This window comes from Anguilla rostrata, unplaced genomic scaffold, assembly GCF_018555375.3.
Source record: "Anguilla rostrata isolate EN2019 unplaced genomic scaffold, ASM1855537v3 scaf1168, whole genome shotgun sequence".
In the NCBI taxonomy this organism is placed as follows: domain Eukaryota; kingdom Metazoa; phylum Chordata; class Actinopteri; order Anguilliformes; family Anguillidae; genus Anguilla; species Anguilla rostrata.
In genome coordinates this window covers 1-22,631 of record NW_026986495.1, presented here as the reverse complement: position 1 = coordinate 22,631, position 22,631 = coordinate 1, and the positions used below count along the sequence as shown (strand labels likewise).

General features: G+C 46.1%; 1 protein-coding gene across 1 annotated transcript; it reads right to left on the bottom strand.

The window, feature by feature from the left end:
* Positions 1-27: 27 nt before the first annotated feature.
* On the bottom strand, positions 28-20,454 carry LOC135247237 (uncharacterized). The gene is made up of 9 exons (XM_064320549.1): positions 20,229-20,454; positions 18,503-19,213; positions 16,165-16,875; positions 14,386-15,096; positions 12,631-13,341; positions 6,540-7,250; positions 4,250-4,960; positions 2,407-3,192; positions 28-312 (listed from the first exon to the last, which is right to left on the bottom strand). Exons 1-9 carry the CDS (start codon positions 20,377-20,379, stop codon positions 89-91), a joined length of 5,427 nt encoding a protein of 1,808 aa, XP_064176619.1. The 5' UTR covers positions 20,380-20,454; the 3' UTR covers positions 28-88.
* Positions 20,455-22,631: the final 2,177 nt, after the last annotated feature.

Genomic DNA, 22,631 nt, shown 5'->3' with positions numbered 1-22,631 from the left:
CAAAAACATTGAAAAGCAAATGTTTTGGAAAAAAACAGCAGATGAAGTAGTTACACAATCTACCACAGGGGGCAGTGTAGAGCAGTGTTTAGTGTGGCGTGTCACCTACACTGTCTTCTTCCAGAGTCACCCTGTCAGGCTTCTCTGCTTCACTCACTACAGAACTCCGTGTTCCGTATCCAGATGATGCTGAACTCCCTGGTTTATTATTTTCCAGCCACCATGATACATTCTTACTGGAAACCTCATGAGCAGATTGGTAAGCCGATACAGAGCTGCCTGCTTCAGAGGGGGCTGGAGTCCCTCCACTCACTGTAACACAACACCACCAACAAGCTCTGTTACACTCAAATTCACGTGTTGTATTCTGTTATATTTTTCTTATTTTCTGAAAATGCGGCATCATAAAAGTTTTGAGATCTCTCTGATTCACATAATAAAATAATTTAGGCTCATTATGTGAAACATTCACTTCTCTGGTGCAGCATGGACTGATATTTCATTTGTACTTAATTTGAAATCATATGTTAAATTGATCCAACTTACAAATCTGTTTAATGTTCATGTGTTTGTCCAGATGGTTATTACAGCGTTTGTTTTTAAAGTAATATTTTAGTGTGGTGTTCATATATGTTGAAGGTAAGGGTTTTAGGGGTCACCTTCTGACCATATGTGAACACTATTTACAAACAACTTCACACATCCACACAATAAAGCCCCAAACTAAGGGTATTTCGTGTTTTTTCCTTCTACTGCTTCTTCTTTTTCTTGCCAATTACATAATCACAAATGCTTCAGGCCTACAACGAATACCTCTCCCCATTGGACATTTAGCTACATCAGCCAATAAAAACATTGGATATGCATGGAAAATGGACATATACAGAACCATAGACTGTATAAATGTGTACAGAAATGCACATCTTTTAAATAAAAATTTAAAAAATCATTGGCTGTGGCTAGTTCACTAGTAGTTCACTGGTAGCGCATTTGCCTACGGGACCTTTGGACAAGTGAGAGGCACGGACTTGGGGAAATCTCTAACTCATTACACAGGCTAGCTTGCAAACAAATAATTGCATAAGAAATTTGCTTTTGCAACTGAATAATCGACGCAGGAAACTAATTTATTTTTCTGAAATCCGGTCACTATCATTTCACACATTGTTCACATTTTGATGATAAACCTGAAAAATCATCAAACCTGAATTGGTCGTCTAACTTTGGGTGTATAACGTTAGTACAGGCAGCACCAAAATCAATCACCAAAATCTGTGTTGTGATTCCGCCTGGTAGGTAACGTTACTGGTCATACGGAAATTGCCACAAGATAGTGATTTCTTCACAACAGGATGGCTGTATCGAATTTATTAATTAATTTTTTTTGCCATTTTTTCCCCAATTTTTTAGTCGTTTAGACCGTATGTATCACGATCCCGGTCGATGCGCTATCCTCTGTTAGTCTGGGGAGAGTGTAGACTACACATGCCTCATGTAGAGTTGCCAGCTGCTTCTTTTCACCTGACAGCGAGGAGTTACAGCGAGGAGGTTCACGCTATCTCCCCCAGATCCCCTCCCTGCTGAAGAGGTGCCCCGACCAACCAGTTGGAGTCGCTAATGCAATGATCAGGACTCATACCCTCACCGGCTTCCCAGCCGCGAACACTGCCAATTGCGTTCGTAGGAGCGTCTGACCAAGCCTGAAGTACCGCTGCCGGGTCTCTGCAGTGGTAGGCGAGTGTTTATATCACTACACTACCCAGGCGGCCTCAAATTTTTTTACGGTTTTTTAAATGGCCAAGATGACTGCTGTGCCATTTCTACTGATAACTACTTTTTAAGCTACTGTAACTACATGAACAATTAATAGGTCTGTCATGTACACAATACCCCATTAAAAACACTTTCATTTAAAAATATGACAAACACTTGAATTTATGTCATTCATAATAAAGGAAAAATGACTGAATCTATGCCTATGTGTTTCTTTCAGCAATAATTGATGTGTGTTTGCTTGTATTTATGAGTATGCATGTCTCTTTCATAGCCAATATTTATGTGTGTTACTATTATCACTTACTCATAACAAACACAGTTCAAAAAGTAATGATATCAGAAGAAAAACACATTTTCAACAAATAAAAGTTTGTGTGAGCTAACAGCCAATATAATTTATTGTAAATTGGCATCAATACTTTTAATGGAAGGTCTAGATTTTGAAAGTTCAATTCAGTGCTTTATATATGGACTGCATTTATATAACGCTTTTATCCTAAGTGCTTTACAAGCCCAGGGAGGGGGATCGAACCAGCAACCCTCCGACTGTCACCCCATATATGCAACCGGATGCAATGTAACGTGACAATTGGAAAAATTGAAAAGTGTTTTTCTTCAGATAAAACTTACAAGAAGGTGGAAGAATATCCAAGCTGCTTCTCCTCTTGAATGGCAGAGGGGATCCCTCTTTCTTTGAGTCAACCACAATCTTTGACATCCTCTCTATAAGCTCCTCCTCTCTTCTGCTCCATTCCTCCTCAAAGCTCTTCCGTTGAACCATCATCTTTCCTGTGAATTTGCCATCATTGTCTCTCTCCTCTATGGAGAATGAAACAGCCCTGTTCCTGGCTACCATCTCCTCTATCTTCTTTAGCAGCTCTGTGAACTGAGTCCCATCAGCCTTGTTCTTATTGTTGAGAACATGATACCTGTTCCCACATTTCTCTATGAGGTCTTGGAGGGCCCTCCCTTCAGTCTCAATGCGCTGCTCAATGGTTGTGTCTCCCAGCCAGTCTCCCCAGGTGAACAGCACTATAGTGTGTCTCCAGACTCTCTCACTGAGAAGCTCCAGGTGTTCCACCACTGATCTCCTGTGTTCCTCTCCGAACGCTGAGCTCACATCAATGACCAGGAAGAGAGCGCAGGGTCCCGGGGAACACAGAGACACACTGCGCACAATCTCCTGTTTATCCAGCTCTGCAGTGTTCTTCACAGAATATGACACCCACCAGCCTGGTGTGTCGACCACAGTGACCTGTCTCCCAGCTACTTCACCCTGTCTCTTCACACATTGTGCAGTTCTTATTCCAGACTCAAACTCCTCTCTACCCAGGATGGTGTTTCCTGCTGAACTCTTCCCACTCAGTCTCTCCCCCAGCAGCACAATCCTCAGCTCTGAGAGACGGTGCTCCTCCCCTGTCAGAGAGAAAGAGAACAATTTACTCCTCATCAGGAGTGTAACAGACATTCAGCTCTGAGATGAGCTGCTCTCTTTAACTTAGGAGAGAAGAGTATTAATAATGAAGCTGAACTTAATACTGAAGACAAGATAGAGTTGGGCCGGGTAGTAAATTAGTATGTGCATAGTTGAGCATGATACCTTTTTTGATACCAATAATGTCTCATTCAGTGCAATACATATTAACAGCCTAAAAGGGCAAAATACACATCTTTTAAAACTGTGATCAAAATATGTTAAACATTTTAAATATCAGTAAAGTAATTTTAGTCGAAAGGATTATTACTTAGAATATAATGGCAAAATATATAAGGTTGCTAGGTGGCTCATCCTGATAAGACACTGTTCCAGAGTGTGGATGCACCCCACAGTCTGCTATCAAACCCTGACTGTGCAGCGCAGGCTGTGCTGGCAACTCCTCAGGGCAGCATGTAATTGGCAGAAGCAGGGAGAGTTCAGTCAGCAGGATTTTCTGTGCCTCATCAAAACCTAGCAACCGTCTCAGATCAACTGAGGGTCTGCAGCGTAAACAAACTCATGATATAAGCTCCTGCTACTCAAAAACTGAGGACGTGAAAGAGGATGGCAGCTGGCTGCTCACACTCCAGAGAGAATGTGTGCATCTCTGGACTCTGATTAATTAGAGTGGCTGCAGAAATAAGACTGGATTATGAATAAAACTGGGCATTGCAAACTGTGAAAACAATGCACTGAAAATGATTTTTAAATTATGACTACAACCATTCTGTTTGGCCCTCATTAAAACAAAAAAAAAAGAAAGCATTCCACATTATTAACTGTACAAATTGGCCTCTTTAAGCACCCACTCACACCTCATTATGCAGCAAAGGGGAAAGTCAGGAGAAAATAAAGACTGATATATACCTTTCACTGGAGTAACACTTTTCATTGGTAAAACACCTCAATGGAATATGATTCAAGAGAGTAATGAATAATGTAAATATACTACTGAAATTCCTCCAAGAAATAATTTCAATAAATGAAAAAACTTACCCTCAAAAAGTGCTCTGAGAGTCTTTCTCTGCATCTTAACCTTTGTCATCCTCTGTTTCACTCGCTGTTCCACTGCCCTCCTCTTCTCTTCCACCTCCTGTAAGAGCATTCTATCTATTTCATATAGAGAGCCTCCCTGCTCTGCCATCAGCTCCTCTATCTTCTCCAGCAGCTGGGTGACCTGAGTCCCATCAGCCCTGATCTCATTATTGAGAACATGATACCTGCTCCCACATTTCGCTATGAGCTCTTGGAGGGCGCTGTCTTCAGTCTCAATGTGCTGCTCAATGGTTGTGTCTCCCAGCCAGTCTCCCCTGGTGAACAGCACTATAGTGTGTCCCCAGACTCTGTCACTGAGAAGCTCCAGGTGTTCCACCACTGATCTCCTGTGTTCCTCTCTGAACACTGTGTTCACATTAATGACCAGGAAGAGAGCGCAGGGTCCCGGGGGACACAGAGACACACTGCGCACAATCTCTTGTTTATCCAGCTCTGTGGTGTCCTTCACAGAATATTTCGTCCACCAGCCTGGTGTGTCGACCACAGTGACCTGTCTCCCAGCTACTTCACCCTGTCTCTTCACACACTGTGCAGTTCTTACTCCAAACTCAAACTCCTCTCTGCCCAGGATGGTGTTTCCTGCTGAACTCTTCCCACTCCGTGTCCCCCCCAGCAGCACAATCCTCAGCTCTAAGAGTTGGTGCTCCTCCCCTGTCAGAGAGAAAGAGAACAATTTACTCCTCATCAAGAGTGTAACAGACATTCAGCTGTGAGATGAGCTGCTGTCTGTAAGTTTGGAGTGGAGAGTATTAATAATGAAATGATGTTCATCACTATCGGCATATGAGAGGTGGGATTTGGGTTAAACCTTCATGAACAAAGTTGTGCATGGAACTTTTGCACATATCAACAGAATGTCTTAATTTAATCAAAGCATTATACAGCCTGAAAATTCACAACATAATGCTTTCAATAATGTGATGGGAATATCTGAAGAATGAAAAATAATCATGCAAAATCTATAGCAAGAAGAACATTGCTATATTTCGAAGTGCATCAGTTTTATGGGGCTGCTGGGTGACTCATCCTGCTATGACACTGTTCCATAGTGTGGATGCACCCCACAGTCTGCTATCAAACTCTGACTGTGCAGCGCAGGCTGTGGCTGGTAGCTCCACAGGGCAGCATGTAATTGGCAGCAGCAGGGAGAGTTCAGTCAGCAGGATTTTCTGTCTCATCCAACACTATGAGCCTCCTCAGTTCCACTGAACGTACGCAGCCTAAATGCGCTCATGAAATCAGCTCCTGCTACTCAACAACTGTGGAAGGTAGAGAAGTTGGCAGCTGACAGCCACACTTCAAAGGGAACGTGTGCTTCTCTGCACCCTGTTTAATCTGGGTGGCTGCAGTGATGACACTGGATTATGAAATAGACTGGGAATTGCCAACAGGGAGAAAAATGAAAAAACGCTGTGAAAATTATTATATAAGGAATTATGACTGTGTCGCAGTCGGTCCGCCTGAGGGGCGGATTGGTCTCGGCTGCGCCGGCTGGTGGAGAGAGCACACGCACCTTGTCTGCGTTAGCTAATCAGCCCAGGTGCTTAAAGGTGTGCTGCTCTTCACAGTTTGGGACCAAGACCGGGAGCTAACACAGAGAGAGCAGTTATGATTTTTGTTTCGTGTTATTGTGAGCACTGGAAAGAAAGCAATCCTCAGCTGGGATGCTAGAGGAGCTGGACCTGGCCGGGAAGGCGGGTCGGCTGCAGAGCGGCAAACTGAAATAGCTGTCGCTCTGTTTTACTTTCTATTGTCTTTGTTATTTTAGCTTGCTGTTTTAGTTCATTGTTTTTTCCCGGAACCTGTGAGGGGGAACGGTGAAGCGGTCTGTCTGTTTATTTTATTTTATTTTATTTTTGTGTGTGTGCGCTCTCTTTCTCTATGCGTCAGAAACTGTGTTCCTCGGCACTGCCGCATCTCTCTCCCCGGGGTGTCACATTGGCGTGGGACAGACTGCCTTCGATTTGGCACTCATTCATACAAAACTAAAATCAGGTATTCCAAATCATCATATGTACAAAATGGCCTCTTTAAGCACTCACTCACACCTCAGTATGCAGCACAGGCGAAAGTTAGGAAAAAAGTAAACACAGATATACACCTTTCACTAGAGTGACTCTTTTCATTGGTAAAACTCCTCAATAGAAAATAATTCAACGTAGTTATGATTAATTTAAATATTCGACTATAGTTCCTCTCCATGTAAAGTCTATATATGAAAAATACTTACCCTCAAGAAATGCTCTGAGAGTTTTTCTCTGATTCTGAACCTTTGTCAGCCTCTGTTTCACTCGTTCTTCCACTGCCCTCCTCTTCTTTTCCACCTCCTGTAAGAGCATTCTATCTATTTCATAGAGAGAGCCTCCATGCCCTGCCATCATCTCCTCTATCTTCTCCAGCAGCTCTGTGACCTGAGTCCCATCAGCCCTGTTCTTATTGTTGAGAACATGATACCTGTTCCCACATTTATCTATGAGCTCTTGGAGGGCCCTCCCTTTAGTTTCAATGTGCTGCTCAATGGTTGTGTCTCCCAACCAGTCTCCCCTGGTGAACAGCACTATAGTGTGTCCCCAGACTCTCTCACTGAGAAGCTCCAGGTGTTCCACCACTGATCTCCTGTGTTCCTCTCTGAACACTGAGCTCACATCAATGACCAGGAAGAGAGCGCAGGGTCCCGGGGGACACAGAGACACACTGCGCACAATCTCTTGTTTATCCAGCTCTGTGGTGTCCTTCACAGAATAATTCGTCCACCAGCCTGGTGTGTCGACCACAGTGACCTGTCTCCCAGAAACTTCACCATGTCTCTTCACACACTGTGCAGTTCTTATTCCAGACGCAAACTCCTCTCTTCCCAGGATGGTGTTTCCTGCTGAACTCTTCCCACTGTCACTCCCCCCCAGCAGCACAATCCTCAGCTCTGAGAGACGGTGCTCCTCTCCTGTCAGAGAGAAAGAGAACAATTTACTCCTCATCAGGAGTGTAACAGACATTCAGCTCTGAGATGAGCTGCTCTCTGTAAGTTTGGAGTGGAGAGTATTAATAATGAAATGATGTTCATCACTATCTGTGACAGTACGGGTGCTGGGACCCAGGCGCAGAGTGGGGGAAAAAAAAAAACACGAAACTCAAAAAGGGAAAATTAACAAAGATTTTACTAACACAAAAAAGGCAAACACAAACAGGGAACAGGCAAGGCCACAAAGGGCAAAACAACAAACTCAAAACATTCTTAAGAACAAAAAAAAACAAGAACAGAACTACACTAGTACGGAAAACAAACGGCAGAAACGCACAGAAACACACAAGCGGAAACAAAGTAAGAAACACAAACCGGTCAAAAACATAGGCGGGAACAAAACAGATCTCAGGAACAAACACAGGAACAAGAAAATGAAAAAATCCAAAAACACCAGAACACCAGGGCATAGGCACGAACACATGGATTACGAACAAACAATCAGAACGAACCACAAGCAGGTAAAAAACGCAGGCAGGTACAAAGGGTCTGAAACATACGCAAGTTGGGAACAAACACAAGGAAACAGCACCCGAGTCAAGGGAACAGAGAACTTAAATAGACAGGGGTAACAAGACACAGGTGAACTCAAAAAACAATCAAACCAGAAGGAAGGGATAAGACACAGGTGGGAACAATGATGGGATAACGAGACAATGAAACAATCATACAATTAACAGGGGGGGAGCAGGACACAAAACAGAAGTGCCGCCATCTGGCGGCCCAACAGGGGAAACACAGACAGGAAAACAGGACCATGACAGTACCCCCCCCCCCCCCCAAGGGACGGCCCCTGACGTCTCAGGAGGCCGACCCGGGGAGGGAGTCAACAGGGGGTGGGGGCTAGAGACAGGACTCAGACAGGAACAGGGACTGGACACAGAACTGGGGCAGGAACAGGACAGGAACAAGACAAGAACAAGACTCGGGGCTGGAGTGGACAGGACAGGAACTCGGGGCTGGAGTGGACAGGACAGGAACTCGGGGCTGGAGTGGACAGGACAGGAACTCGGGGCTGGAGTGGACAGGACAGGAACTCGGGGCTGGAGTGGACATGACAGGAACTCGGGGCTGGAGTGGACAGGACAGGAACTCGGGGCTGGAGTGGACAGGACAGGAACTCGGGGGTGGAGTGGACAGGACAGGAACTCGGGGCTGGAGTGGACAGGACAGGAACTCGGGGGTGGAGTGGACAGGAATGGACACAGGAACAACACCAGGAGATCTACACGGACAGACAAAGGGACAAGCAGGCGGGGAGACACACGGCAAGACCAACAGACACACTAAGGGACAGACAGACAGGGAAGGAGAGGGGGGAACCCAAAAACTGGCACAAGGACTGACAAATAGGCAGACAAGACAAGAAACATGCGGATTGACACGCAGACAGACAGGCAGACAGGCGGGAGAACACATTGGCCGTCGAGCTGACGGCCTGGGGAGCAGACAGACAGGCCAACATACTGACTGACAAACAGGTGGGCAGACAGGCAGACAAACAGGCGGGGAGACAAATAGACACGGGGGCCGGGGAACACACAGACATATGGTTGGGAACACTGGGTGGCATGGGAACATTAGGTGGAGTGCGGACTCTGGGGGGAGGACGGACACTGGGGGGAGGGCGAACACTAGGGGGAGCGAGAACACTAGGGGAAGCACGAACGCCAGGGGGCAAGGTGTGGACACTAGGGGGAGCGAGAACACTAGGGAAAGAACAGACACTGGGGGGCGTGAGAACACTAGGGGAAGCACAAACGCCAGGGGGAGCACGAACGCCAGGGGAAGCACGAACGCCAGGGGGCAAGGTGTGGACACTAGGGGGAGCGAGAACACTAGGGAAAGAACAGACACTAGGGGGAGCGAGAACACTAGGGAAAGAACGGACACTGGGGGGCGCGAGAACACTAGGGGGAGCACGAACGCCAGGGGGAGCACGAACGCCAGGGGGCAAGGTGTGGACACTAGGGAGAGCAAGAACACTAGGGGAAGAACGGACACTGGGGGGCGCGAGAACACTAGGGGGAGCACGAACGCTAGGGGGAGCACGAACGCCAGGGGGAGCACGAACGCCAGGGGGAGCACGAACGCTAGGGGGCAAGGCAGGTGGCTTAGCCTGCGGGGCGGCCAGAGCAGTCTGCGGCGGCCCCTGCGGGACAACAGATGGAACCGTTGTCCTCTCCGGGGCTCTGGACGGCTCTGGAGGCCTCTCCGGAGCTCTGGACGGCTCCGGAGGCCCCCCCGGGACTCGAGGCGGCTGCGGAGGCCCCCCTGGGGCTTGAGGCGGCTCCGGAGGCCCCCCCGGGGCTCGAGGCGCAAGTAAAGCCCGAAACTTGGGTGTAGCAGGCAGCCTCCGCGGAAGGGCCAGAGCAGGCGGGGCCTCCGGGGCTCGAGGTGGCTCTGGGAGCCTCTCCGGGGCTCGAGGCAGCTCTGGGGGCCTCTCCGGGGCTCGAGGCGGCTCTGGGGGCCTCTCCGGGGCTCGAGGCAGCTCTGGGGGCCTCTCCGGGGCTCGAGGCAGCTCTGGGGGCCTCTCCGGGGCTCGAGGCGGCTCTGGGGGCCTCTCCGGGGCTCGAGGCGGATCTGGGGGCCTCTCCAGGGCTCGAGGCGGATCTGGGGGCCCCTCCGGGACTTGGGGCAGAGCAGGCCGTGAAGGCCCCTCCGGGACTTGAGGCAGAGCAGGCCGTGAAGGCCGCTCCGGGACTTGAGGCAGAGCAGGCCGTGAAGGCCGCTCCGGGACTTGAGGCAGAGCAGGCCGTGAAGGCCGCTCTGGGACTTGAGGCAGAGCAGGCCGTGAAGGCCGCTCCGGGACTTGGGGCAGAACAGGCCGTGAAGGCCCTTCCTGGACTTGGGGTGGAGCAGGCCGAGGGCCCTGCCATCTGGGCTGGGCAGGGGACAGGAACACAGACCACAGCTGTAGGGAACCCGGCTGGGCAGCCGGACGGGACCGGCGGGACCCCCGCGGGCCGGACCCTGGAAAGATCGCCAGTCGAGACCCTTCAAATGACGCAGAGCCGGGAACCGCTGGCTGGGCAGCTAGAGGTCTGGCTGACCGGGAGGCAGCCCGACCACGGCGCCTCCGTGACCGCCCGCCCCGGGCGTTGGGAAGCTCAAGGGCGAGGGACTCCCAGTCGCTGGGTGGCGAGTCCTCCGGGTCACTCCACCACCCCGGTGGCATGATAAACAAACAACAAAAAAAGAAAAATAAAAAAAAATAAAAAAAACTCTGCTGGGTCCCAAACTGGCTGTTTCCTTCTGTGACAGTACGGGTGCTGGGACCCAGGCGCAGAGTGGGGGAAAAAAAAAACACGAAACTCAAAAAGGGAAAATTAACAAAGATTTTACTAACACAAAAAAGGCAAACACAAACAGGGAACAGGCAAGGCCACAAAGGGCAAAACAACAAACTCAAAACATTCTTAAGAACAAAAAAAAACAAGAACAGAACTACACTAGTACGAAAAACAAACGGCAGAAACGCACAGAAACACACAAGCGGAAACAAAGTAAGAAACACAAACCGGTCAAAAACATAGGCGGGAACAAAACAGATCTCAGGAACAAACACAGGAACAAGAAAATGAAAAAATCCAAAAACACCAGAACACCAGGGCATAGGCACGAACACATGGATTACGAACAAACAATCAGAACGAACCACAAGCAGGTAAAAAACGCAGGCAGGTACAAAGGGTCTGAAACATACGCAAGTTGGGAACAAACACAAGGAAACAGCACCCGAGTCAAGGGAACAGAGAACTTAAATAGACAGGGGTAACAAGACACAGGTGAACTCAAAAAACAATCAAACCAGAAGGAAGGGATAAGACACAGGTGGGAACAATGATGGGATAACGAGACAATGAAACAATCATACAATTAACAGGGGGGGAGCAGGACACAAAACAGAAGTGCCGCCATCTGGCGGCCCAACAGGGGAAACACAGACAGGAAAACAGGACCATGACACTATCGGCATATGAGAGGTGGGATTTGGGTTAAACCTTCATGAACAAAGTTGTGCATGGAACTTTTGCACATATCAACAGAATGTCTTAATTTAATCAAAGCATTTTACAGCCTGAAATTTCACAACATAATCCTTTCAATAATGTGATGGGAATATCTGAAGAATGAAAAATAATCACACAAAACCTATAGCAAGAAGAACATTGTAATATTTTTAAGTGCATTAGTGTTATGGGGCTGCTGGGTGACTCATCCTGCTAAGAAACTGTTCCATAGTGTGGATGCACCACACAGTCTGCTATCAAACTCTGACTATGCAGTGCAGGCTGTGGCTGGCAGCTCCACAAGGCAGCATGTAATTGGCAGCAGCAGGGAGAGTTCAGTCTGCAGGATTTTCTGTCTCATCCAACACAATGAACCACCTCAGTTCCACTGAACGTCTGCAGCCTAAACGCGCTCATGAAATCAGCTCCTGCTACTCAACATCTGAGGAGGGGAGAGAAATTGGCAGCTGACAGCCACACTTCAAAGGGAACGTGTGCTTCTCTGCACCCTGTCTAATCAGGGTGGCTGCAGTGATGACACTGGATTATGAATTACACTGGGAATTGCCAACAGGGAGAAAAATGAAAAAATGCAGTGAAAATTATTATATAAGGAATTATGACTGTGTCGCAGTCGGTCCGCCTGAGAGGCGGATTGGTCTCGGCTGCGCCGGCTGGTGGAGAGAGCACACGCACCTGGGCTGCGTTAGCTAATCAGCCCAGGTGCTTAAAGGTGTGCTGCTCTCCACAGTTTGGGACCAAGACCAGGAGCTAACACAGAGAGAGCAGTTATGATTTTTGTTTCGTGTTATTGTGAGCACTGGAAAGAAAGCAATCCTCAGCTGGGATGCTAGAGGAGCTGGACCTGGCCGGGAAGGCGGGTCGGCTGCAGAGCGGCAAACTGAAATAGCTGTCGCTCTGTTTTACTTTCTTTTGTCTTTGTTATTTTAGCTTGCTGTTTTAGTTCATTGTTGAACTAAAACTCCCTGGGGTGTCACATTGGCGTGGGACAGATTGCCTTCGATTTGGCACACATTCATACAAAACTAAAATCAAGTATTCCACATCATCATGTGCAGAAAATGGCCTCTTTAAGCACTCACTCACACCTCAGTATGCAGCACAGGCGAAAGTCAGGAAAAAAGTGAACACAGATATACACCTTTCACTGGAGTAACTCTTCATTGGTAAAGCTCCTCAATAGAAAATAATTCAACGTAGTTATGATTAATTTAAATATTCGACTATAATTCCTCTACATGTAAAGTCTATATATGAAAAATACTTACCCTCAAGAAATGCTCTGAGAGTTCTTCTCTGATTCTGAACCTTTGTCAGCCTCTGTTTCACTCGTTCTTCCACTGCCCTCCTCTTCTCTTCCACCTCCTGTAAAAGCATTCTATCTACTTCATAGAGAGAGCCTCCATGCCCTGCCATCATCTCCTCTATCTTCTGCAGCAGCTCTGTGACCTGAGTCCCATCAGCCCTGTTCTCATTGTTGAGAACATGATGCCTGTTCCCACATTTCTCTATGAGCTCTTGGAGGGCCCTCCCTTCAGTCTCAATGTGCTGCTCAATGGTTGTGTCTCCCAACCAGTCTCCCCTGGTGAACAGCACTATAGTGTGTCTCCAGACCCTCTCACTGAGAAGCTCCAGGTGTTCCACCGCTGATCTCCTGTGTTCCTCTCTGAATGCTGAGCTCACATCAATGACCAGGAAGAGAGCGCAGGGTTCCGGGGGACACAGAGACACACTGCGCACAATCTCCTGTTTATCCTGCTCTGCAGTGTTCTTCACAGAATATGTCACCCACCAGCCTGGTGTGTCGACCACAGTGACCTGTCTCCCAGCTACTTCACCCTGTCTCTTCACACACTGTGCAGTTCTTATTCCAGACTCAAACTCCTCTCTGCCCAGGATGGTGTTTCCTGCTGAACTCTTCCCACTCCGTCTCTCCCCCAGCAGCACAATCCTCAGCTCTGAGAGACGGTGCTCCTCCTCTGTCAGAGAGAAAGAGAACAATTTACTCCTCATCAGGAGTGGAACAGACATTCAGCTCTGAGATGAGCTGCTCTCTGTAAGTTTGTAGTTTAGAGCATTAAAAATTAAATGAAATGTAATAATGAAGAGCAATGAGAGTTGGCCGAAGCAGTAAATGTGTATGTGGACAGTATTTCTTGATGCCAAATAATGTTTCATTTAGTTCAATACATATTAACAGCCTAAAAGGTCAAAATACACTTCTTTTAAAACCTGATGAAAAGATGTAAAACATGTCAAATATCAGTACAGTAACTTTAGTCATGAACAGTATTACTCGGAATTGAATGGCAAATGTTATATAGGGCTGCTGGGTGGCACATCCTACTAAAACACTGTTCTAGAGTGTCGATGCACCCCACAGTCTGCTACCAAACCCTGACTGTGCAGCGCAGGCTGGGCTGGCAGCTCCACAGGGCAGCATGTAATTGGCAGCAGCAGGGAGAGTTCAGTTAGCAGGATTTTCTGTGTCTCATCAAGCACTAGCAACTGAGTGTCTGCAGCCTTAATACGCACATGAAATGAACTCCTGCTACTCAACAACTGTGGAGGGGAGAGAAGTTGGCAGCTGACAGCTCACACATCAAAAGGTATGTGTGCTTCTCAGAACCCTGTTTAATTCAGGAGGCTGCAGTAATGAGAATGGATTGTGAATAAAACGGGGCTTTGCAAACTGGGAAAACAATGAACTAAATGCAATGAAAATCATTTTTAAAACTATTACTACTGCCTCTCTGTTTGGCCCCTCATTCATACCAAGATAAAATCAAGGAATCTACATTTATAAACATACAAATTGGCCTCTTTAAGACCCACTCACACCTCAGTATGCAGCTCAGGGGAAATTCAGGAGAAAATAAAGTGAGATATACACCTTTCTCTGGAGTAACACTTTTCATTGGTAAAACACTTCAATGGAATATGATACAGGACAGTAATGATTAATGTAAATATTCTAATGAAATTCCTCTAAGAAATCATTTCAATAAATGAAAAAAACCTACCCTCAAAAAGTGTTCTAAGGGTCATTCTCTGTTTCTGAACCTTTGTCATCCTCTGTTTCACTCGTTCTTCCACTGCCCTCCTCTTCTCTTCCACCTCCTGTAAGAGCATTCTATCTATTTCATAGAGAGAGCCTCCATGCCCTGCCATCATCTCCTCTATCTTCTGCAGCAGCTCTGTGACCTGAGCCCCATCAGCCCTGTTCTCATTGTTGAGAACATGATACCTGTTCCCACTTTTCTCTACGAGCCCTTGGAAGGCCCTCCCTTCAGTCTCAATGTGCTGCTCAATGGTTGTGTCTCCTAGCCAGTCTCCCCAGGTGAACAGCACTATAGTGTGTCTCCAGACTCTCTCACTGAGAAGCTCCAGGTGTTCCACCGCTGATCTCCTGTGTTCCTCTCTGAATGCTGAGCTCACATTAATGACCAGGAAGAGAGCGCAGGGTCCCGGGGGACACAGAGAGACACTGCGCACAATCTCCTGTTTATCCAGCTCTGTGGTGTCATTCACAGAATAATTCGTCCACCAGCCTGGTGTGTCGACCACAGTGACCTGTCTCCCAGCTACTTCACCCTGTCTCTGCACACACTGTGCAGTTCTTATGCCAGACTCAAACTCCTCTCTGCCCAGGATGGTGTTTCCTGCTGAACTCTTCCCACTCAGTCTCCCCCCCAGCAGCACAATCCTCAGCTCTGAGACACGGTGCTCCTCCCCTGTCAGAGAGAAAGAGAACAATTTACTCCTCATCAGGAGTGTAACAGACATTCAGCTCTGAGATGAGCTGCTCTCTGTAAATTTGGAGTGGAGAGTATAAATAGTGAAATGATATTTAATACTGAGGACATATGGCAGGAGGGATGTGGTTTAAACTTTCCTGAACAAAGTTGTGCATGAGACGTTTGAATATATCAATGTAATGTCTTAATCTGGTCAATGCATTATAGAGCCTGAAATGTCACAACATATTGCTTTTAATAATGTGATGGGAATATGTAACGATTTTCAAATAATAACACCATGTCTATGCCAAGAAGAGCATTGATATGATTTTAATTACAAGGCTGTTATGGAGCTGCTGGGTGGCTCATCCTGCTAAGACACTGTTCCAGTGTGTGGGTGCACCCCACAGTCTGCTATCAAACCCTGATTGTGCAGTGCAGGCTGTGCTGGCAGCTCCACAGACCAGCATGTAATTGGCAGCAGCAGGGAGAGTTCAGTCAGCAGGATTTTCTTTGTCTCATCACAACCTAGCAACCGTCTCAGTTCAACTGAGTGTCTGCAGCTTAAACAAACTCGTGTTATGAGCTCCTGCTACTCAACAGCTAAGGAGGGGAAAGAGGATGGCAGCTGGCTGCTCACACTCCAGAGAGAATGTATGCTTCTATGCACTCTGTTTAATCAGGGTGGCTGCAGAATTAAGACTGGATTATGAATAAAACTGGGCATTGCAAACTGTGAAAAAAATTAAACAATGCACTGAAAATGGTATTTTAACTATGACTACAACTTTTCTGTTTGGTCCTCATTAAAACTAAAATAAATTAAAGCATTCCACATTATTAACTGTACAAATTGGCTTCTTTAAGCACCCACTCACACCTCAGTATGCAGCACAGGGGAAAGTCAGGAGAAAATAAAGACAGATATACACCTTTCTCTGGAGTAACATTTTTCATTGGTAAAATACTTCAATGGAATATGATTCAGGACAGTAATGATTAATGTAAATATTCTAATGAAATTCCTCTAAGAAATAATTTCAATAAATGAAAAAAACGTACCCTCAAAAAGTGCTCTAAGGGTCATTCTCTGTTTCTGAACCTTTGTCATCCTCTGTTTCACTCGTTCTTCCACTGCCCTCCTCTTCTCTTCCACCTCCTGTAAGAGCATTCTATCTACTTCATAGTGAGAGCCTCCATGCCCTGCCATCATCTCCTCTATCTTCTCCAGCAGCTCTGTGACCTGAGTCCCATCAGCCCTGTTCTCATTGTTGAGAACATGATACCTGTTCCCACATTTCTCTATGAGCTCTTGGAGGGCCCTCCCTTCAGACTCAATGCGCTGCTCAATGGTTGTGTCTCCCAGCCAGTCTCCCCAGGTGAACAGCACTATAGTGTGTCTCCAGACTCTCTCACTGAGAAGCTCCAGGTGTTCCACCGCTGATCTCCTGTGTTCCTCTCTGAACACTGAGCTCACATCAATGACCAGGAAGAGAGCGCAGGGTCCCGGGGGACACAGAGACACGCTGCGCACAATCTCCTGTTTATCCAGCTCTGCAGTGCCCATCACAGAATAATTACTCCACCAGCCTGGTGTGTCGACCACAGTGACCTGTCTCCCAGCTACTTCACCTTGTCTCTTCACACACTGTGCAGTTCTTATTCCAGACTCAAACTCCTCTCTGCCCAGAATGGTGTTTCCTGCTGAACTCTTCCCACTCCATCTCCCCCCCAGCAGCACAATCCTCAGCTCTGAGAGACGGTGCTCCTCCCCTGTCAGAGAGAAAGAGAACAATTTACTTCTCATCAGGAGTGTAACAGACATTCAGCTCTGAGATGTGCTGCTGTCTGTAAGTTTGGAGTGAAGAGTATTAAAAATTAAATGAAATTTAATACTGAAGACCAAAGAGAGTTGGGTCGGGCAGTAAATTTCTAGGTGCACAGTTGTGCATGAGATTTTTCTTGATACCAATATAATGCCTCATTCAGTTCAATACATACTAAAAGGCCAAAATACACAACTTTTAAAACTGTGATGAAAAATTGTTCAAAATTTCAAATATCAGTACAGTAATTTTTGTCAAGAGGATTATTACTCGGAATGTAATGGAAAATGTTATATAGGGCTGCCTGGTGGCACATCGTACTGGAAGTAGAACCTTGTTGACGACTGACTGGGGGGGAGAACATCGCCGCTGCTACAAATCAAGGACTTGGACTGTGTGCCTCACATCTGGAAACCTCCACAATTTCACAACGCAAAAACTGTTCTCTCCAGGCCCCCACAGCGACCACTGGAGGCCGCTGCCTGCGTGAATGGGCGGGTCTTTCTCTCTCCCTCTCTTTCTCCCCAACCTTAACAACACCACACTTATAGTACAGTCGGTGGTGGAAGAATAGCTTGCTTGGTTGCATGTATCGCTGAAGAGCTGAAGTTACGCTTCACTCTCCGGCACTACCGGGAGCAATACTCCTTTGCAGCTGAGCTCTTATTCAGCTACGCCGGTTACACTGTACCCCACACATAAGCCCCACCCGCCATTTACCCTTCCCCCTTTCGTCTACAGACAAAGTGACACATGCGCACACACGCACGCGCACCCCTACCTTTCCGTATTTAGCAGTTTCCTCATTTAGATTAGTTGTGTATGTTCTGTTCGTACGATTGTTTAATAAATAATTGTATTAAACCTGTGTCTGTTTTGATGTTGCTAGAACGTGGGAATCTGAGTCAAAATAACCTATCCAGAACTACAACCTTCAGGTTATCGTACATTTTTTCTTTAATTATTTGTGCCTTAATTTTTGTAATTTTGATTATTAATTGAAGATCCAAATTGATGGTCGAATAATCTAGATAACTAATTTTATGAGGCTGATTTTTAATTGTGCGGGAATACCGCTTTGCCTACATAAGTGGTGCCCAATGTGAGAATATATAAATATAATCCCAACATAAGTGGTGCCCCGTGTAAGGCTATGCTGTCATTTCCCCAACACTGTTCCATAGTGTGGATGCACCCCACAGTCTGCTATCAAACCCTGACTGTGCAGTGCAGGCTGTGCTGGCAGCTCCACAGGGCAGCATGTAATTGGCAGCAACATGGAGAGTTCAGTCAGCAGGATTTTCTGTGTCTCATCAAGCACTAGAAACCTGCTCAGTTCCACTGAGCGTCTGCGACCTAAACGCACTCATGAAATCAGCTCCTGCTACTCAACAACTGTGGAGGGAGAACTGTTTAATCAGGGTGGCTGCAGTAATAAGATTGTATTTCTCTGGAGTAGCACTTTTCATTGGTAAAATACCCCAATGGAATATGATTCAACACAGTCATGATTAATGTAAATATTCTACTGAAAATCGTCTAAAAAATAATTTCAATAAATGAAAAATACTTACCCTCAAAAAGTGCTCTGAGAGTCTTTCTCTGCATCTGAACCTTCGTCATCCTCTGTTTCACTCGCTGTTCCACTGCCCTCCTCTTCTCTTCCACCTCCTGTAAGAGCATTCTATCTACTTCATAGTGAGAGCCTCCATGCCCTGCCATCATCTCCTCTATCTTCTCCAGCAGCTCTGTGACCTGAGTCCCATCAGCCCTGTTCTTATTGTTGAGAACATGATACCTGTTCCCACATTTCTCTATGAGCTCTTGGAGGGCCCTCCCTTTAGTCTCAATGTGCTGCTCAATGGTTGTGTCTCCCAACCAGTCTCCCCTGGTGAACAGCACTATAGTGTGTCTCCAGACTCTCTCACTGAGAAGCTCCAGGTGTTCCACCGCTGATCTCCTGTGTTCCTCTCTGAACACTGTGCTCACATTAATGACCAGGAAGAGAGCGCAGGGTCCCGGGGGACACAGAGACACACTGCGCACAATCTCTTGTTTATCCAGCTCTGCAGTGTCATTCACAGAATAATTACTCCACCAGCCTGGTGTGTCGACCACAGTGACCTGTCTCCCAGCTACTTCACCCTGTCTCTTCACACACTGTGCAGTTCTTACTCCAGACTCAAACTCCTCTCTGCCCAGGATGGTGTTTCCTGCTGAACTCTTCCCACTCCATCTCCCCCCCAGCAGCACAATCCTCAGCTCTGAGAGACGGTGCTCCTCCCCTGTCAGAGAGAAAGAGAACAATTTACTCCTCATCAGGAGTGTAATAGACATTCATCTCTGAGTTGAGCTGCTCTCTGTAAGTTTGCAGAGGAGAATATTAATAATGAAATCATATTTATCACAGGACATAAAACAGGTGGTCTACGGGTAATGCCTCTAGGAGCAAAATTCTGTATGAAACTTTTCTCTCATAATAACATAGTCATATTCAGTTCAATATATTTTCATGGATGATTTGCTATAACACATGCCATTTAATATTGTATTTTGAATATCTAAAGAATTTAAAATAATCATGAATTAATTTCTATGCCAAGAAGAACATTGCTATGTCTTTTATTGTATGGGTGTTATGGACCTGCTGGGTGGCTCATCCTGGTAAAACACTGTTCCATAGTGTGGATGCACCCCACAGTCTGCTATCAAACCCTGACTGTGCAGCGCAGGCTGTGCTGGCAGCTCCACAGGGCAGCATGTAATTGGCAGCAGCAGGGAGAGTTCAGTCAGCAGGATTTTCTGTGTCTCATCAAGCACTAGCAACCTTCTCAGTTCCACTGAGCGTCTGCGACCTAAACGCACTCATGAAATCAGCTCCTGCTACTCAACAACTGTGGAGGGAGAACTGTTTAATCAGGGTGGTTGCAGTAATAACACTGTATTATGAATAAAACTGGGCATTCCAAACTGGGGAAAAAAATGAAATAATGTGCTGAAAATGATTTCTAAACTATGACTACAACCTCTCCGTTTGGCCCTCATTCAAACAAAAATAAAATCAAGCATTCCACATTTTTAAATGTACAAATTGGCCTCTTGAAGCACCAACTCATACCTGAATGTGTAGCACAGGGGATAGTCAGGAGAAAAAAAGGACACATATACACCTTTCTCTGGAGTAGCACTTTTCATTGGTAAAATACCCCAATGGAATATGATTCAACACAGTCATGATTAATGTAAATATTCTACTGAAAATCCTCTAAAAAATAATTTCAATAAATGAAAAATACTTACCCTCAAAAAGTGCTCTGAGAGTTTGTCTCTGCGTCTGAACCATCGTCATCCTCTGTTTCACTCGCTGTTCCACTACCCTCCTCTTCTCTTCCACCTCCTGTAAGAGCATTCTATCTACTTCATAGTGAGAGCCTCCATGCCCTGCCACCATCTCCTCTATCTTCTCCAGCAGCTCTGTGACCTGAGCCCCATCAGCCCTGTTCTCATTGTTGAGAACATGATACCTGTTCCCACATTTCTCTATGAGCTCTTGGAGGGCCCTCCCTTCAGTCTCAATGTGCTGCTCAATGCTTCTGTCTCCCAGCCAGTCTCCCCAGGTGAACAGCACTATAGTGTGTCTCCAGACTCTCTCACTGAGAAGCTCCAGGTGTTCCACCGCTGATCTCCTGTGTTCCTCTCTGAACACTGTGCTCACATTAATGACCAAGAAGAGAGCGCAGGGTCCCGGGGGACACAGAGACACACTGCGCACAATCTCCTGTTTATCCAGCTCTGCAGTGTACCTCACAGAATAATTACTCCACCAGCCTGGTGTGTCGACCACAGTGACCTGTCTCCCAGCTACTTCCCCCTGTCTCTTCACACACTGTGCAGTTCTTATTCCAGACTCAAACTCCTCTCTGCCCAGGATGGTGTTTCCTGCTGAACTCTTCCCACTGTCACTCCCCCCCAGCAGCACAATCCTCAGCTCTGAGAGACGGTGCTCTTCCCCTGTCAGAGAGAAAGAGAACAATTTACTCCTCATCAGGACTGTAACAGACATTCAGCTCTGAGATTCGGTGCTCTCTGTAAGATTGCAGAGGAGAATATTAATAATGAAATCATATTTATCACAGGACATAAAACAGGTGGTTTACGGGTAATGCCTCTAGGAGCAAAATTCTGCATGAAACTTTTCTCATATGAACATAGTCATATTCAGTTCAATATATTTTCATGGATGATTTGCTATAACACATGCCATTTAATATTGTATTTTGAATATCTAAAGAATTTAAAATAATCATGAATTAATTTCTATGCCAAGAAGAACATTGCTATGTCTTTTATTGTATGGGTGTTATGGGCCTGCTGGGTGGCTCATCCTGCTAAGACACTGTTCCAGTTTGTGGATGCACTCCACAGTCTGCTATCAAACCCTGACTGTGCAGTGCAGGCTGTGCTGGCAGCTCCACATGGCAGCATGTAATTGGCAGCAGCAGGGAGAGTTCAGTCAGCAGGATTTTCTGTGTCTCATCAAAACCTAGCAACCGTCTCAGTTCAACTGAGCGTCTGCAGCCTAAACGCACTCATGAAATGAGCTCCTGCTACTCAACAACTGTGGAGGGAAGAGAAGGTGGCAGCTGGTAGCCCTCACTTCTAAGAGAACATGTGCCTCTCTGCACTCTGTTTAATCGACAAAGAGGGCTGTAGTGATGAGACTGGATTTTACGTCCCTCCGCCTCAGGTGGGGGCGCTGGCCGTTTGGACACATGCGTGTGTCTTATTACAGTTAATTGAGAGCACCTGTGGCAGTGCCCTTTTAAGAAGCCTGGCGTCGGCTTCTCAGGAGATGGGAGCTTTTTCTCCTCACCTCTCAACCACGGCCGGGTCTTGATTTTATCTTTTGTTTTGCAGCTATTTTAGTATTCCTTAGGTGTAATTAAATAGAGTTATTGGTTATTTTTGGGAAGCATTGGTTTTAGCTTCGTTATGTTTGAGGGGGCTTGAGAGCAACCGTAACACTGGATTATGAATGAAACTTTATTTGTGGATCAGCCACACTTATCTGTAGATCACCTGAATTTATTTGTAGATCAGATACATTTATTTCTGGACCAGCCACATTTATTTGTGGATCACCATCATTTATTTTTGGATAAGCTACATTTATCTGTTGACACGTTTCTTTTCATTTTTTGACAATAATAACCCCTTGAAGAAAAGAAATTCTACACAAAGAAGACACTCACCATGATGAGAGGTCACTGCTGCCATGCCAGTCCCTCTCTTTGTCCAGTTTCCTCTGCAAAATAGAACTATTTTAATGGCATTTTAATGAAATCATTATCAGTTTTAATTTAATAAGTTTGCTCTTCTTCTGTTGATTTTGTGCTAAAATATTTTCACACACAAAGTGTGCCACATTTGAACATCAGGCGTTTCTCCCTCTTTTAGTTCTTGCAGGAATCATTCACTTTCTTGGGTCTTTTTTTTTAAGTTTTTGTGCATGTTTTCAATTGCTACAGACAGTTTTATGTGTTAAATTTTTTAATTTTAAATTTTAATTTTTTTGCATGTTTAGAGAAGTTTTGACAACCTGTCAGCTTTACAATGGCCATATCCTTGCATCATTTCTCCCTGCCAAGTGAGACAGGTTTGACTGTCTTAAAAAAAAAAACGCAGGTTTGAAAGTCAAACTCA